This window comes from Onychomys torridus, chromosome X, assembly GCF_903995425.1.
Source record: "Onychomys torridus chromosome X, mOncTor1.1, whole genome shotgun sequence".
NCBI classification, from domain to species: Eukaryota; Metazoa; Chordata; class Mammalia; order Rodentia; family Cricetidae; genus Onychomys; species Onychomys torridus.
The window spans coordinates 55,078,602-55,097,979 of NC_050466.1; the positions used below are offsets into that span (position 1 = coordinate 55,078,602).

The window sequence follows — 19,378 nt, forward strand, 5'->3', positions numbered from 1 at the left end:
TAAGTGGCTATTTTGAGTACACTGGAGAACCTTGACCATTCACTTTTCTAAAAAAGGATAATGTTAACTGATAGAACTGAGAAGTAGACAATGGAATAGAACTTTCTTAAAAAATGAATTTGAATGTATCAGCATATGCAGTAAACTAATTTGCTGACTTGAAGACAGCCTCCCAACCCTATTATTGCCTGTAATGAAAGACTATATGCACTAATCACAACATGCAACCTTAACAGTGCTCAAAGCATCTCAAAAATCATGATACAGGGATTTTTCTTTAGACTCAACACATTTTTCGTTCAGAAACCTGATTGGCTGTTCTAGATGCTCTGCATGGTATAAATTCAGGCTCAGAGCTGGAAGAAGTCAAAGGATCAAGCATCCCTGAGCTTCAGACAGAAGTCACTCAGAACACATTCAAAGGTATGTGGATTTCGTTCATAATTTACCACCTTTTTTGTGGTCATTTCTTTCTCTGAATTTCATGTTTCAAAGGTGTGAATATATTGCACATTTCTATGACTCTGTGCTAACCACATCATATGTGCTTCTTCAGTTTTACTATGATTACATTTTAGTCTCTGATCATTGAAATGAATTTTTAACTTTATAGTACAGTAATGTGTTTGTGTGCATGTCTATAAGATTCAGGTCAGACATTCCAAAGCTTTTGGGGAAGCAGATTTCACACCAAAATGTTTATTTGCTTTTTAATTAAGATAGTGCTTTAATAGGCTATGACCTACTTCCTTACAAAACTTTCTTTAATTATATCAAGTGTAAGTACTTTTTCTTATTACTGTAACCTCTGAAAAACATAGACTTAGAAGGCAGAAAAATCTCAAAGTACTTTTCATAGCCAGCACCATTACATATTCCATTCATATCCTACATATACTTGAAGGTGTTGTCATAAAACAATGTGCATGTTTCAGGATGGCCAGTGCTTGCTTCATGTCTCAAGGACCTTAACATGTAGAATTCCAGTGTAGTTGATATGCAAAAAGAGGATGCTACTGGCTGAAGACAGAATTTCTTAGGTAGAATTCATTCCAGAACCATTAAAGAGGCATCGAATGTTACCACTGTTCCCTCTCTTTGGTTTAACCATGTCTTTTGCTTCACACCTGGAGCTCAAAGGTGTTATGAGAGATTCTTGCCTAAAATTCTACAGATGGTGACATCTGGACCTAAATCCACTTCTCCATCTATCTATCCTGGAAAATTATTAAACATTCTCTTAAATAATTAGTGTATGCTCTTAACAGTAGCAATGCTCAAGTGGGCTGTACCCAAAAATAACATTTCTGTCTCTTACAAACCTATAAAATTACATTCACTTGATTATCTCTTCAACCTCTCTATTCGACTCTATTCTTTTAAACATTATTTATAGATTCCATTTAGCTTCCATGAGCCTACAAGCTGTATAGGTGCAGAAAAATTGTATACAAAATCATGTTTGTAGATCACTTGTGTTCCTATAACTTGTTAACCTTCAGCTTAGTTGAAAAGCCCCTTTATCATTATTATAACTCCAGAAGGAATTATATGAGTTGAAAAATTGGAATCACACATGAATGAAGTCCTTTGCCAAGAAGGACTCCACCTTCTTTCTTATTAGCAACACACTAATGTTGACTGTATACATATATGAAACATAATTATGATCATGCCTACAAAAATATTTTTTAAAATGGCTGGGGTTGATTTACATTTCAGAACCATCAAGAAATGGGGACCTGGATTTTGTTTGCCTGCCTCCTGGGAGCAGCTTTTGCTATGCCCGTGAGTAAAACACTCCTTTTATTGATTGTATCCAATTTCATAAGCTTAGAAATATAAATCTGTCCCCCTAGTTGGTAAATTTCAGGGTTTAATACAGCACAAGATCTGATATCCCCGAGTATCTAAGTGTTGAAGAAACCCTTAAGGAGCTTGTTAAATAGAAAATCATGAATGTCTCCACCACAGATTGTGATTCAGTGTAGCTAAAGTGGGGCCAAGCGCTCAGCATTTTAACAATTATTTTACCCCCAGAAGACCCTGCCATAACAATTAGCTTGTAAGCACCACTGCCCATCTCTACAAGGAGTTATCTATTTGAAGGAATTCTTGAAAGGCTTCCAGAGAAAGTGTTTACTCAGACTTAGGCAAATGCAACATCCAAACAATCTCTCAGACTCAATTCTTCACAAGTTTCAAAATTTCTTCTTGCCCTCCAAATACCACTGCTGTTACCCTTAAGGAGGTAGTATTTCTACATTAGAAATTCCTTCTTGCACTACCTCACTGTTAAAAGCCCTCCCCCTTACTCCTTAGGTAGGACTCAGCATTAGCAAGGTTCTCCTGCCTATGCCAAATGCTTTGAAAGCAAAAAAAATATAGTACAAGGTCTATTCTGTACCATTCAAATGTCCCAAAGACCAGGAAGTCTGGCCTACTCTCTAGACATAAGTACATAAGGGCAGAAAGCTGTGGCCACATGCCAGCAAAGATTTTGGTGATAAAAAGAACATTTGATACTACAGAAACCAGTAAGTTTGTATACCTGCCTCTCTTCTGTCACATATAAGACCAAGACTATGCTCTGTATTCTTGTAATCCTGCATTTTGGTGATTCCTTATCCTCTGAGGAGCTCTGACATTTACAAATTCAGCCCTTTATAACACCCGAGTCTCAGAGAGCTTATATCAAGACAATATAGGGAAGACAGCAACCTAACTAAAGTTCATTTACATTCAGTGAATAAATCCAATTGCAAAACACAAGCATTTTGGAAGAATAGATTTGAACTGACCCCTTAAGTAGCTTTGTGTCTGAGGGAGGTTTTCTGCTTTATACTCACACCTTTTTGTCTCCTGCCCCCACTGGCCTGGGCCATCCAGAACTCCATAAGTCAGCTACTAGTCAGCTGGCCCCCACTTTGGGAAGCACAATGAGTTCTGGTTTAGAAAACTGTTCAAGTTGCTTTTTATTTGGAACTTCTAAATGTCTGTCATAAATCATTGACACAATAATAAAAACAGTTGGCCTTGAACTTCAATAAATTAATTATTTTCTTGTTCAGGGGATGTATTTAGAATGTTTATATTTTATTATTCTCATATTGTTCTCACATTGAACAATAGAGTTGGTGTGTTATTTATTTACTTTGCGTGTTAATTACTAGGAATCCCTTTGATACTTGAACACTTAATCAGCTGATATATAATGGGACCCTTTGTGAAACACCCTTGCTTGTTATTTTTAAATTGCGTAACAGAAACATATCTCGTTTCCTAACACAAAGGGAGTTTGATCAACAAGTAAACGAGTGGGTGGAAGGGGGTAGGATTCTTTGATGGTTGAGGGGTTTAATCCAAAGATCCCTGGAGGACAAATGTATTCTGCATTCTGCTTCCAGGTCTCCCCTGGGAAAGTCAGTCAGCTACTTAGAGCCTCTTTGAAGTGAGAAGGCTCTTCCTCCACAGCATACACACTTAGACTAAAAGTAGCCCTCATTCTGTGCTATGCATATATATTTTTAAATGTAGCTTTAGACACCCTTAATGTGAACAATTGTGTATTGACATAATTTCCTTCTTTCTCTTCCTCTTTCTCTCTCTCCCTTTGTTTCTCCTCCCCTTTTTCTTTCAATTTGCCTTCTCCCTTTTCTAAAAAAGCTACCACCTCATCCTGGGAGCCCTGGTTATATCAACTTAAGCTATGAGGTAATTTTTCTATTTACTAATTTTGACCATTATCTGAGTTAAAGATGCCCTGAGATCTGTAAAGAGTGGTGTATTGATTCTTCATTCAAGATGTTTCTCAAATGGTCACACTTTTTCAGTTCCCACCAGCAGCTTGAAGCCCCGACTGATGGCCTCAAGCCTGCATTTCCCAGCACCCTCCTACCTGGTCACTCTGACTCAGCCTCTACTTTTAAACCTAGTTATAAATGTATCCACCATGAACTACCACTCAGGAAGGCTCCATGATAGGGCAGAAACTGAACTCGGCTTCAACAGTCTTGTTCTATGCCAGCCTATAAAATTCGAGGAGTAAGTAAGATGTTAAAATCTTTTCTAGCTGGAACAAATTGCTGATTCAAAGATATCCACACACTGTGTACATTTCTCATTGGCTATGCCAAGTGATCAGTGAAAAGTGGTTTATAAGAGTCTCTTCAGGGTGATAGAAAGCAGAAGAGTTCTAGAACAGGGTTTGGGATTCTTCTCAACCACATGCAAACTATATCACCTTGGTAAGATCTGTTTTTCCTTCTGGAACTTTGTTTTCCTCATCTAGAGAAGGGAAACAATGATAACTGCATTTAAAAAATATTATTCAGAGAGTAATAAAGGGCATGAAAAGTGCTCTGTCACTCATAACTTGAGAGAGGTTAATAGTTTTTTTGTTGTATTGATTAAATGGTGTACTATATGAAAGAGCTATAAATATGGGTCTAATTAATAAGACTATACTGTCCAGAAAGGGATGAAACTCTATTTATCTCACAGGTTCAGATAAAGTCTGTTTAGTCATATAAACTGAAGAAAAATGCTTATAGAAATCTGAGGCAAATTTTACTGTTTTATCTTAAAATGTTGATATATTTGACCAAGAAACCTGTGTCTTAAGGATGAAAGACAATGTTTACACCTCCTTTCTCCATTGTGATATCAAATAAGAAAGAACTAAATGAATATTATATCACATTGTTGGGTCTTAAGTTTTTAATTGTTTGTTTTGCTCTTTCAATGAAGAGCAGGAACTGTGGAATGAAATCGAATTACTACTTTTGTAACTTCAGCTGAGTTTTCATAACATTACCTATAAAAGTGAGGGTGATACCTGCCTCAGGTCATGGAAGAAAACATGAAAAGTGGATGGGATGGATATAACACAGTACCTGACACATAGGAAACATCCAACAAATGTTTACCTTCTTCTTTCTTTTGTAGAAGTCACATTCTCAGGCTATCAATACTGACAGGACTGCATTAGTGAGTCTATATTTCATACTGCATTAGTGAGTTTAGTATTTAGTTCATATGTAATTAAACTTAATCAAATGCATTCTAATATCTCTTTCTCTTAAGGTGCTTACCCCTTTGAAGTGGTACCAGAGCATGATAAGGCAGCCGGTATGTAGACATTTTGTTCTTCATTCCCTTAAGAGAATAGGCATGCATTTAAATCCCCCTTTTAACTGAAATATCATGTCTACTCTACCTACAAACACTAATGGAAATTTTAGTTTGTAAAAGTTCATATCTTTACACTGTTAGAAATTCTTGCAAAGGAAAAAATGACTAAAATATTCATAAGGTCATAATAACAAACACTACTGCTACTTCTCCAGTTAGAGGTCAACTGAGCCAATGGTAAACCTGACTCTTTGTTTCTCACCAGTATCCTTCCTATGGTTACGAACCCATGGGTGGATGGCTGCACCACCAAATCATCCCTGTGCTGTCTCAACAGCATCCCCCGAGTCACACCCTTCAGCCTCATCACCACCTCCCAGTGGTGCCAGCTCAACAGCCAGTGGCCCCCCAGCAGCCAATGATGCCAGTTCCTGGCCACCACTCCATGACTCCAACCCAACACCACCAGCCAAACATCCCTCCATCTGCCCAGCAGCCCTTCCAGCAGCCCTTCCAGCCCCAGGCCATTCCACCCCAGTCTCATCAGCCCATGCAGCCCCAGTCACCTCTGCACCCCATGCAGCCCCTGGCACCACAGCCACCTCTGCCTCCACTGTTCTCCATGCAGCCCCTGTCCCCCATTCTTCCTGAGCTGCCTCTGGAAGCTTGGCCAGCGACAGACAAGACCAAGCGGGAAGAAGTGGTGAGTATACCTTAAAACCAGAAAAAGACAAATCCTAGAAAAGTGATTTAACAGAACTGGCCCCAGTGTTCTAAGTTCCAAAACAAATCAGAGCCCAGAGTTTCAGACACTATAGGTCTTTGCTTCTGTTTAGTCCAAGCATACATTGAATCTTTGTTTTCTTTTTTACAAATGAATTTGTTGACATGGCTTGGTAATAATTAACATCATGGGTTTTATGGTGTATTTAAATTCTAATTATTGAATTTTCGCCAGAATATGTATTAACTGAAATGTACCCATTTTAAGAGTAACACAACAGGTGAATATCATTTTTTAATATTTCAAAGGTTTGACTAGTTTGAATGGGCTAAACTTCAGGAAGAATATTAAAAAGGAGTAATTTTGAGAATGAGGAGGGCAAATATATGATCAAGTTGAAAGAGGTAGATAGGAATTATATTTCAGGACATATAGGAAAATTGTCGGTCTAAAGGGATCATTCAACTTGAAAGTGGCTAAATTAATGAGACTGTTATGTTCTTCTTCAGTACTAGGACTCCACAGACTAAGCGTTTGACAAGGGGTTGTCACAATGTAGCATTAAATGTTCCTGTGTTACAGAAAGCTCTTACAAGCCAATCAGAATAATTAATAAAATGATCCTTATGCACACATATAAGTTACATATATGAAATGATGTGATTATACTATGCACATGGAACCAAATGTGATTCCAACTCATAAATACTATGAATGATTTGCTACTAAGATTCAAAGAGGAGCAAGACAGGAGTGACATAAATTGGGAGCAAGGACACTTGGATTCTAGTCCTAGATTTTCCCTCAAAAGAAGAGGTGGTAGGGTACCAAGTTACTTCCGTTTTTGGGGTGTTTCACCTCTTTAAAACAGGGAAAGGAAAAAAAAGATAACTTTCAACTCTAAATATCAATGCCACAGTTTCCTTATAAAATAATGTCATGCATGTCTTCCCAATTGTAAACCTGTTTATGGAAATGAGGTAGAACTTATAGAAACTGACTGGAATTGAATAACCTGGTAGTTATCACTGATTATCCTAGACTAAGGTACATGCTAACACTGTGGATTTGATCATGTGTTTTTATCTTGCCCAAATTATTTGTGGAAAGGTGACTTTGGGGAGGTATTTTGAACTTTTTAAACTCAGTATTCTCCTGTTTACAATTAGAGTAAAAATACTGATGATTGCTTAGAGTTGCCTTATGGAAAATGAAATAAAGTAATGAGATTACAGCAGGAAACACTTGATGCAAGGTGGCAGCTACTATTATATCATTAAATAATATGTCTTAGTGCCCTGGACATAGGGAACTTCTATTTAATGACAAGATAAGAGACTATAGAAATTACAGAATAAAACTCAATGGTTGTACATTGTTTTGACAAAACAGAAACCATAACTTATTATTGTAAATAGTATTCACTAGGAATGTTTGTAAATTATGTTAATTGTTCCTTTTGCTATATTTTTTCAGGATTAAAAAATTCAGAAAATGAGAGAACCGAAGTGGATACTTCGGTTGTTTTTAGGAATAACTCAAGAACACAATGATTTGTGCCTACAATCACTTAGTAAATTCTGTAACTAAAAATAAGTATCATTAGCAGATAATAAAATGTTTTAAAAATCATTCATGTCTTTGTGTTGAATTAAATTTAAAATTTCCTATCACTTGAGAGAACTTATAAGTGAATATTTGTGAATAACATAAGGACTGGTCATTTGCTCCTACAGATTGACCATTTAACAGGCATATAATGACTATATGTCTTCTTAGAGAACCTTTATATTATCTCAAATCTTTTTTTAAAATAGAATTTTGTACATCATTAAGAATAGCTGAGAAAGTTAAAAAAAATGTTCAGCATGGATAGTCACTGAACCTGATCCAAATCAAAGCAAGTTTAGAAGAAAAATTCTTTACATTGAAAAAGATAAACTTTAAAAAAATGTTTATATTCTAAATCAAATTAAGACTTGGAACTCTAGCTTTATCCTTCACACCACATTACTAATCAAAATCTGGTCTTTTGAACTCATTCTACAGAAAAAAATATTTTCAGTGAAATTATGTGATATGTAGAGTAATTCACTGAATTTGAAATTATCGAAACAATTATTTTGCCTAAGAAAAATTTAATAATGGAGCTTCAAGCAGAGAATTGCAGTGATTTTATACACAAGTCATTTCTTTCACTTCATAATCTTTAAGCTGATGAAGTCTACTGCATGGTCTTCAAAATGTTAACAGATGCATAAAATGGACTCAAAACAAGTTTTCTGTCCCACTCATATTTATATTTGAATCATTTTTTCCTGTTACACCCACACAAAATTGTAAACAGTCTTTGCAGGGTTTATATTACACAGCACCCTCAGTAACTTTATTCCAGTACCTTCATGATTAAGGTCCCTTAAATCATTTTCTGGAATGAATAAACATAGCTTTACTGGGAAGGTATCAATATGCAAACAAATAAGCTGATTTTAAAGAACTGACATTCAATAAGAAAGGTAAGAAAGCACTTAGTCAATTAGCATAGGCTACTTTTAATCAACTGAGTAAATATTTTTCAGGCACTCAGTAGACTAGGTACTACTGTATGTAATAGTGAAAACAGTAATTCCCTATCCTTAGGGCTCTAGAATCTACAAAAAGGGATGCAATAAGCTATTGTCAACAGTAAAGAATGCCCAAATGGCATTAATCCTATGGCAGAAATACAGCTAAAATTCTATGGCACATAGCAGTCACAATTAGAAGCTGTTCATCAGCTTGCTCACAACTCATTTCTCATTGGCAGAGCTGGAAGTGATCCAAAATATGGCCTTCCACCTACTTGGGAGAGAGATGTGCCCTCCCTGTACTGTCCAGGGAGTGAAGGTCCATTCTTCCATACCAACTATGACATCAGTTTCCATAGTTTTATACTGCTTGTCTCTTCTTAGTTGAGGGATAGGTTGTGGTGGACCATGAGTGTATGAGGGCAAAGGGCAAGTGTTCTGGGAAAGAAAGAACTCTTAGGGATTAGCTTTCCATTTTATAAAAAGATGTATAGATACACTCTAGGGAAAAAAAAGGGTGCTTTTCTTTTGACCATTTGTTTGAGGTTGTGATTCACGAACTGCGTCTGCTGTCTTGTGATCAAAAGTTGGAAGGAGAAGAATAAAATTTCCTGAGGATGTTTGTGGCATCACTGTGTCCTACAATTGTCCATCCCTAGGACCACCTACAGCTACATGCTTTGCCATTTCAATGACGAGCATGAGCCATGGAGCTTAAACAGAATTACCATTTTGGTAGCCCTGTTGTATAAATTGACTCTAACTCTTCATGACTATCTCTAAATGATGAAGGTGATCATACTTGCCCCAGATCATGGACAACAACTTGCAGAATGTGCTGGATTGTTAGTAATATAATACTTGACATAGGAGCACTGGACATGTATTTAGCTTCTTTCTTTTATAGAAGTCACATTTTCAGGCTATCAATACTGACAGGACTGCATTAGTGAGTATATATTTCATACTGAATTAGTGAGTTTAGTGTTTAGTTTATATGAAACTAAATTAAATAAACCGCATTCTAATGTCTCCTTCTCTTAAGGTGTTTTCTCCTATGAAGTGGTACCAGAGCATGCCAAGACATCCGGTATGTAGACATTTTGTTTATTACTTTCAGTTAATAGGCATGCGTTTTAAAATCTCCTTCATTCAAATATATGCCCTGTGATGTATACATTTAGGGCTAACACTGATGAAATTCTGTTGGAGGTTAACTGGCTTCAAAGGACATGGAGGTCATAGGCATATTACAATGTTTATGTGATGATAAACCTTTAAAACTTGAAGTTTTTACAATAATTTTTATACTAAATAACATCCCAATTTTAATAAATGCCTAATCTATTGCTCACATGAACCTCACAAACTTTACTTTTGGGCTCCTATGTACTTTTTTTTCTTGAATGTTTTATAATATTGGGTTTGTACCGTATTGAAGTTCAACCTCAATAAATAATGACTATAATTAGTAAAATGCTCATAGTTCACATATTAAAAGAGAACATGAGAAATATAACCCCAAAATCATCTTAGTAGCAAATACTGAGGATGGATGTTTACTAAAAAACCTGGAAGTAATTATCAATTATCAAAGAAAATAATGATTGCCATACTACCCAAATCAAAAGGTAGATACATTGGATTACAATGCAATGGAATGAAAAACTATAGTTTGAAACATTCCATTGCATTGTAATCTCATGTATCATATATATATATATAAATTACATTTTATACCTGTGCCATACAACACATTAATATGTGGGCATTTACATTTAAATGAATTAAAAAGGAATAAAATTTAAAATGTAGTTTCTTGGCCATAGTTGATATATTCTAAATGCTTTGCACCCACACTGGTCATATGACTACCAGATTGGGAAACCCATATCTAAGACACTTCTAATAGAACTGACAACTCTATTCACTACTTTCTGAGGCAGAAGAAGAATATTTATTAATTCCAAGATTTGAAACGAAAGATGACACAAAACAGATTGACTGGTTAAAACCGAAAAGTTTCAGTTCTCCCAAAGAAGCTATTTCCTAAGCATATCAGTGATCATAAGCTTGAAAGAGGATTTTCTAAGAACTTTGTCAAACCATATACACCATGATGGTTTCTCCTGTAGTTTCCTTTCAAAACAGACAAATCTGGAATTGAAATAAATAAATTCATTTCCCTGCTTGTAATAGAATTATTTTGGCACCAAAGGAATGGTGTTTCAGACCTTGAACCAGCCACATCTGGATTGGATGTAGGTGAGGTATGCCCTTGACCTAGAGCTTCACTGGGAAGAGGTGAAGGTTTAAGCTGATTAAAAACTGAAAGCAAGAAAAGTATTTTGCTTAATTCTGATAGAAATTTATTGACTGTAAACATCAGAAAAATTTGCATTCTCTTGTGTTTTATGATTAAAAAAATTACAGTGTTATTAGGGCACACACATATATGTACATACATATGTGCATTAGATTGACCTATAGGAGAAGGACACATATGAAGACATATACCATTTGAGCAACTTAAAATTTTAAATAAGCCTTTTCCCCATTCCAACCATCTAGAGAATATATAGTGATGGCATTAGCCATTACTATGAAGGGACATCACAATTTATCCAATAAAAATTCAAGAAAAATAGGTCAACTTGCTCATTTTCTTTTCAAGAAACAGGCTTATACCTACTTTCCTAAACCATACAAAATAAACTATAGACTTTCCCTGAAACCTGATGCTTGCTTCTTGGTAGTAAACAGTAGCAGAAAATACCAAGAATGAGTTTAAGCACCAAACATAGAAAGTTATGTGAAATAGTAAATAACTGTGTTGACTTTGAAAGTAATATGGTGTTCTACTTATCTTAACAGCTTAACATGGAAAGCACACCAGAAAAATGATTTCAACCAGTCTCCTACCTTTCCAGAACATAATGGCATGTAGTAGTGTTCAATATTGCTTTAATAAAATTTTCATCAGCTTATATTTGTTGCAAAGTTCTTGTTCATTTGGGGGAAATTTGTTTGCTAAACCTGTCCTTTATCAGTAGGGATCATTGGCTGAAATTTAGTTACTCAAAAAATGCTTCCTGGGAAGATTCCACAATAGAGTCATATGAAACCCCTGACACTTATAAAAGATAAATAATAATTGGAAACTGTGGGAGGGAAGTGGTATGGAGTAAAGAAAATGAAAACAACAGTCATTTTTGCCCCCAAACATTTACCACAGTAAATAGTAACTGTCTCTTTTATTTACAAAATCACAATTAATAAATCTGTTTTACAGATAACCGTGTCTCTTATTGGAAAAGAAAAAGGAAATGAGGGAATGGAGAGATAGTGAGGGAAGAAAATACCATGGGGTTAAATATTTATCTTTTTCTTATGAGTTAAAAATACCTCAAACAACATTAAATTACCTCAATGCCATAAAAAATCCAAATTCTATATTTTAGTGTGGAATGTGGGTGCACTGAGACCAGTCGAGTGTCCCCAAGTGTCCACACAACTTCAAAGATGATTTCTTGTGTTGTGAGTTTAGTTGGGGGTATTCAGACTTTACAATCAGAGCTTCTGGTTCATAATCATGACCACAGGTGTGGAAATTTCTACATGTTTCACATCCTCCCTAGGTCTCAATTTTCTCACCTATAAAATGTAGTGACATCTTTTTTTTTTTTTAGTCTTTTTTCAAATTGAAAATAGAGTCTTCTCTCATACAATATGTTCTGACTACAGTTTCCCCTCACTCCTCTACTCTTTTCTGTCCCTCCAAACTCCCCTATCCCACTACTCTCATCCACTCCCCCTCCATTTCTCTTCAGAAAAGAGCAGGCTTCTAAGAGACAACTACCAACATGATAAAACAAGATGCAAGAAGACAAGGAAGATGCTCCCATATCTAGGGTAGCCAAGGCAATTCAATAGGAGGAAAAGAGTCCCAAAAGCAGGCAAAAGTCAGAGACACACCTGTTCCCACTATTCGGAGTCCCACAAAAACACCGAGCTAACAGCCATAATGGCCCCTAAATTTAATCCCTGATGAATGCAATTATTTGTAGATGTTCAGGTGTGTGTGTGTGTGTGTGTGTGTGTGTGTGTGTGTGTGTGTGTGTGTGTGTGTTGCATGTACATGTTTGAATGTGTACACATTTAGAAGCATGTGTGTGCATTCACACATCTGTAGGCCAGAAACTGATGTCTTCATATACTGCTCTCCATGTTGTTTTCCTTTGAGACAAGGTTCCTCAGTAAAATGGAAGCTCACCAGTCCTTAAAGACTATCTGGCCAGTAAAGTCCAGTGATCCACCTGTCTCCACCTCCCCAGTACTAGAGATTCCAGATGCACACTCTCATATCTTTTTACGTAGGTATTGAGTATCTGAATTCAGATTCTAATGGTGCCTGGCAAGCACTTGGTAAACTGAGCCATGTCCCCAGACCCAAGATACGATTTTTATATTCACAAATGGGGGTCTTCTGACTGTATAACTCAAAGGGAATGCTACACAGTTTGAAGTAAAATTGACTTCAAGTTTTTTTTTTTGTTTTTTTTTTTTTTTTTTTTTTTTGTAAAACACAAAAGTTTTCAGTGCAAAGGGCTCCAATGTGGAACATGGTTAGTAATTATCAATAAGTAATTTCTGACATGTTGCCACCTAAAACAGTTTCCTTACTCACTATGATCTGCATGATCTCTACCACTTCCCACCTGATATTCCAGATGCTATAAAATGTCTACCCCCAATACCAACCTCACTCTCTGTTCCCAAACTTAGGGATACCATTGTGCAGTGGCCAATTTCTGAGTATTTTTCTATGTCTACCCAAAGAAACATATCTTTTAGTGGGAACACCATAGTATTTGATACAGAAATATTCACAACACATCTTGGGAAAAACCTCTCAACAGAGAACTGAAGCTCACATGGATGAGTGAGAGAGGGCTCCTAGAAAAAACCACATGAGCTGATGCACAATGATGGCTGCTCTCGTAATACAGGATATATGTAGGCAAGTAGATAAGGTGTTAAACTCACTTTCAGGAGTATCTTTAGTTATGGACAGGCCCCTGTCTTTTTTGGTTCCAGTGGTTAAACCAAAAACAAATGCAAGAACAATTCTCAGAGGAAGTGTAAGGAATGGTCTTTCATTGGTTAGTTCTGCGAAAGCTGCAGTGTGAAATCATTATGCCATTTTGAAATATATCCTTTCCCCTTCCCAGTCTTCCTTCTGTGGCCACGTGAAACACATATCTGAAATTCACTCAGATGACCATAATGAAAATACCATTGAAATGTCCCTGGCATGATATTGAATCGTAACTAATTAGTTTACATACTCTCTTTCTCCCTGGAATTTAAGTGCTAGATAAAAACAACTGAAAAGGTTCAAAGATTTAAGAAACACATACACACATACACACATACACACACACACACACACACACACACACACACACACACACACACAAACAAACAGCACACACCACACACCACACACACAGGCTTAGATCTTGCTTCCTGCTTTGCAGTCTCTACAAATGTTAGTTACTGAGGCAGCAGTCCAAACTGCTTCTACAGAGTTCTGACTGGAGACATGAAGAGGAAATGTTTGCAAATTTGCACAGCTGCATGCAATAACAAATGCAGGCTCTAAAGGTTTACAAAATCCCATTTTTGGCCTGTGATGAGGAACTTGGCCTCAACCTGGTTTCTACAAATGATTTTTCACATCCAAAAATAGGTGCAACAGAAAACTTCAAAATCTATTTCCTTTTTTTTAAAGACAGTACTCAGTTTTCAAATACGTATAAAATATTGCTGTTAAATGGTGCAGTTTCTGTCCACAGAATTTACAGAAATGTTAGCAAAGAAAATCATTTTTTGCCTTTGTGGCTCATTCAGGTAGAAAACAAATGTTTCCAATGAATAATAATAGGTAAGCAGGAAACTAAATTGACGAGTTGATTCAGTTGATGGTTGTTATTATAAGTAATCAGAAACATAATAGAAAACCTTCCCTGGCAGATGGAATCATTCAACAAATTTCAAAAGATCAGAATCTAAGAGCAGTAAATTTTCTTCAGAAACAACTTGTCATGTAATAACCTGTTTTGTACACATTTAAAGTATGCATATAGCATAGTGGCCTGTACACATGATGAGAAAGAGAACTCTATGAAAATCAATTGAAATAAAATGCTCACTTTGAAATCTTACATAGCCAATATTTAGAAAACCTTGTGATTTCACCACAATGGTGTTAAAAAAGATCACCAAACAAACTAATATTTACTGTTACTTCAAGAAAGAGTCAAAGAACCTTTTACATATAGATATGTGACAACAGCAAGAAGCTTAGCTTTGTGAACATTTGGCTAATATTCAAAACTAAGAAAATATTACTTTTTGAGATTTTCTATGAAGTCAGAAAAATAAGACATGAAAATGAGGAACAGCAAGGTATGTTCCAAAGGCTGCCTTTCTCGTCTGCAAACAGCAAATGCAAGGTTTTCTGAACCAGTCATCTGCTTTCCTTCATGGAGTAGCCACAAGGAAGGTGACAGGCCTCATTTTGTCATTCTGCACCAATATATAAGGAAAGCTCATGATGTCACAATATTAACAGCATTTGTGGCAACACTCTCTCATCTCCTGTTGTCATTATATAGTACTCAAAGCATGAAACTCAAAAATGTCTCAGCAGCAATGATATTTGGTGTCAATTCTGTTATGGGCTATTCAGATAACACTGCCCAAGTCTTATCCACCAAGACTCTGTTTCCTTAATTGTGACACAAAAATGTTAAACTAGAAGACTACTGGGGCATTCATAACATTATTAAGCTGTGTATATTTGAAAGTCAAGTTTCAAATGCTGAAGAAATAACTCAGAGGAGCAGTGATGGGTCCTTTTTAAGATTTGTTTCTAGTTTTCAACAAAAATATGCATGGTTTTGGCAATGGCATTGCATTCCAGTTAGCCTGCCTTGAAGGTCCCAAACCTTGAAGCAGAAGTTCTCAACCTGTAGGTCAAGACTCCCTTTGAGGGAGGTCAAACAATCCTTTCACAGGGGCTGCCTATCTGATATTTACATTATGATTCCTAACAGTAGCAAAATTACAGTTACGAAGTAGCGATGAAAATTTTTTTTATTATTATTATGTGTTTTAATTTTATACATCAGCCATGGGTTCCCCTGACCTCCCCCCTCCCGCCCCCATCCCCACCTTTCCCCCAGCCCCTCCCCTCCATTCCCATGTCCTCCAGGACCAAGACACCCCTGGGGACTCATTTAAACCTGGTGGATCCAGTACAGGCAGGTCCAGTACCCTCCTTCCAGGCTGAGCATGTGTCCCTGTGTAAGCCCAAATAGCGATGAAAATAATTTTATGATTGGGGTCACCACAACACGAAAAACTGTATTAAAAGTTGCAGCGTTCGGAAGGCTGAGAATCACTGTCCTAGAATAACAGGAGGAAAGACATCTTAACCTCCATCCAAACCTTCTGAACTTAGAATTGAAGGAGATGCAAATGCAGGATGGAGCGAACTGGGTGAAGACAACCCTCCAGTAAAATTGTATCTCTCCTTCCCCACTGTGTCCCCTCCCTTCTATGGGATCCTTAGTTTCTGAAGCCTTCCATATCATGCTGGCTCTGGTCTTAGTCTGCTGCTCACAAGAGTTACAACACACAGATCCTGAAACACACATATAATATCTTCTTACCTCTCTGGGGCCCTTACATGTCAGCAGCAGCAGCAGCTCCATACACAACTGACCCCCCCATACCTCCTGCTCAGTGTGGATACAGAGAAGAAAACAGGAGGCAAGGCTCAGTGCTAACGGAGCCTGTCAGCCAGACTCCCCAGCTGGAATGCATGGCAAGAGGCCCTGGGAGGGAGAAGGCCTTGGGTCACTGTGAGGCTCTGAGTCAGAAACCCTGGGGATCTCCCCGCACCAAAAGGCCTTTGTAGCAATAGCAAGCCAAGAGATCTAGAGTACTCTCTTAGGGAAGGACATCTAAAAGTTAAAATCTTGAGTTAAGTGATTCTATAGACATATGCCTGTTTGGAGAAAACACTAGAAAAGCAACATGAATGTTGGACTAGGAACCAACCATTTAGAAGAAACATTCTGGGAATGGAGGGGCGGGACTGGGGGGAAGGTGGGGGCGGGAGCTGGAGTGGGGAGGACAGGGGAATGCATGGCTGATGTGTAAAATTAAAACACAAATATAATAAATAAAAAAAGGAGAAAAAAAGAAACATTCACACACATACCTGTTAAGGGATTCCTATACACAATATATAAATATAAAATCACTCTTCCAACTTAATGGGTGAAGGATCGGAACTGGCATTCCTCTGAAGAAAATGCATGAGTAGCCAATGTGCTTAGAAAGAGGTGTTCAGCATCGCCAGCTATTGGGGATATGCAAATCAAAATCATGGGAGCTAAGCATCACATATTGAACTAACTTACAAAAGCAGTGGTGAGGATGAGGCTCCATCATACTGCACTACTTAGTGGGAATAGGAAATGCTTTTAAAAACAGTTCGGTGCTTTCTCAAAATGTTCGGCAGAGTTCTATGACTCAACAGCTCAGCTCTAGGATATAAACTCAACAGAACTGAGAGTGTAGATTTGTATCAAAATGTGCAGGTGCATGAATGGACAACATGATGCTGACTGAAAGATGGCAGGCCCAAAAGACCAGATTGTACAATACCATTTCCAAGAAATGTTCAAGACAGGCACATTTATAGTGACGGGTCAGTGGTTTCCAGGGATTCAGGGAATGGGCAGGAGACAGCGATGATGAAGGGAGGCTGCTCTGTTTTATGAGTGATGAAATGGTTCTACAACAGAGTGTGAGAGTGTCCCCGTGGATATACCATTGAGTTATTCAATCTAAATGGGTAAATTGTGTGATATGTGAATTTTATTTTGATAAAGCTGCTTCATTAAAAAAAGGATGAAATACAGATTCTTATTCCTTCACAAGAACCCTTGCCTGATGACAGAAGGCTCTTCTGAATTTTCCATTGCTCCTGCAAATACAGGGACCACAATGTAATCAGGCTTCTACTTGAGAATATAACTAGGAGCACTGTTCCCCAGAAGTAGGACTCAGGGACCTTCTTCTCAGTCACTGAGAGTAAAGATTCTGCTCAAGCACCATGGTGCAGCCCTGCTCCTCCCTAAATGCCACAAACACTGAACACCAGCTCTCATCTCTGTATGCTCACAGCTTCATCTATGACAACCCTTTAGAACATAAAATCACTCTTGAATTGCACTTAATCTATGAATTAAATGCCATTTAGTTCTAGCAGAACAGCTCAGTGTATTCCTCCTAGATGAAATTTAGCAACTCATTGTTGCCCTTTACATTTTATTTATTCATTTATTAGAGAGGAAAGAATCTACTTAAAAATTGTTTAAATTTATTTATCGTGTGTGTGTGTGTGTGTGTGTGTGTGTGTGTGTGTATACATGTGCGAGCACATGTAGGTGAGAGGACACCATGTGGAAGTCAATTCTTTCCTTCCATTACATGGGTCCCTTGGCTCAAACTCAGATCATCAGGCCTGGTAGTAAGCTCCTTTATCTGCTGAGCTATCTCACAAACCCCAAGAATCTACTCATTCAAGCATTGTTTAAAGTTAGAGCATGGCCCCTAGGGGCCAGCGCCTATTTTCACAAGTATAAATAGAAATGAAACTAGCAAGAGGTAACGATGAAGAGTGATCACTGTATTCAGAAAAGCCCCAGCATTTTTATCTGTCATCCACTAGAATAACTGCAGTTGAGTTTATGACACATTATTAAAATTATTTTCATTTCATTACATTTATTAATATTACTTGTTTGCTTTCTATTCTTCATCTCTTCAAATGGTTCTTGGGTACACAGGATCACTGCCTATAAATATGAGTTTATTAAACATGAGTTTATCAGTGCTACTATGTGCATTCTACATTGCACTTAAGATTTTTGTTTAAAATGGTGCCTTATGCTAATAGGGCTAATGCTTCCAAGGAATGATTTGCTAGTTACTTCAGCTAATTACAAGGCACAGTTTCTGCCATTTATTATATTCATGTAATAGCACCAATATAGAACTTTCATCTATTCTGGGTTTGTGTTAAATGTTTCCACCATAAAGGCACTTGGTATTATCCGGCTTTTTAAAGATGATGCCATCACCTTCTAAAAGATATTGGTTGGTGTGAGAAGTAGGATGTTCCTGAGGAAGACTATCAAACAATGTTTTTCCTGAAGCAACCATATAGGTTTCTTTTCAAATAAGCCAGGGTGCTATATAACAGATACTGAACAATGGAACTCTGAGGCACATGTTATCTTACTTTTTAAGGGAAAAATAGGGGAAAATCAAAGAGTTTAACAATTTTATTCATTGGCATACATTCAGCGACTCTGAAATTCGGCCAGTACTCGGGTTTACAAATTTCTATGGAATTGAGCTGTGTTTGGCAAGCTTAACAAAATATGAGACTGATAAAAATGTTTCATGCTTTCTCAAGACCTTATGCCACTAACTGTGTGGGATTGGAAAAATATTGTTTAAATGTCCATTTAAATACCGTCAATAAACAATTTTCTTTATCCATCTAAATTAATGAAATTCTGTTGATTTCAAAGCATAACTTGAACTAAGCTTCTTTGAACTTTGATTAGGAGATGGTGTTTCATAGACACCACAGACATAGATCCATCAGATTCAACAGAGTTCAATTCAAAGCCAAAAATGTTGATAGAGTACTTTATTTTACATTGTGGAGAACTAGCTGGAAATTCCATTGATACTTAGATTGTTAGGAAGCAGGTCTTGAACTCAGAAGAAAAGATTAAACCAAAAGAGATAAAAATATTATTGTAACATCCCAAGCCATTATATAAAAGAACATGATGATGAA

At 37.0% G+C, this 19,378-nt stretch overlaps 2 protein-coding genes across 8 annotated transcripts in view; one reads left to right on the forward strand and one right to left on the reverse strand.

The window, feature by feature from the left end:
* Arhgap6 (Rho GTPase activating protein 6) overlaps positions 1-19,378 on the reverse strand; it is a 254,670-nt gene that overhangs the window by 132,117 nt on the left and 103,175 nt on the right. The window lies entirely within an intron of this gene.
* On the forward strand, positions 369-11,411 carry Amelx (amelogenin X-linked). 6 transcript variants are annotated; one of them, XM_036175168.1, is made up of 8 exons: positions 369-423; positions 1,723-1,788; positions 3,667-3,714; positions 4,948-4,989; positions 5,086-5,130; positions 5,399-5,836; positions 9,470-9,514; positions 11,299-11,353. In XM_036175168.1, exons 2-8 carry the CDS (start codon positions 1,735-1,737, stop codon positions 11,326-11,328), a joined length of 702 nt encoding a protein of 233 aa, XP_036031061.1. In that variant the 5' UTR covers positions 369-423; positions 1,723-1,734; the 3' UTR covers positions 11,329-11,353. The 6 variants fall into 6 exon arrangements, with proteins under 6 accessions (XP_036031061.1, XP_036031062.1, XP_036031063.1 ...); XM_036175169.1 differs by lacking the exon at positions 4,948-4,989 and having other exon boundaries at positions 11,299-11,411; XM_036175170.1 differs by lacking the exons at positions 9,470-9,514; positions 11,299-11,353 and adding an exon at positions 7,334-7,489.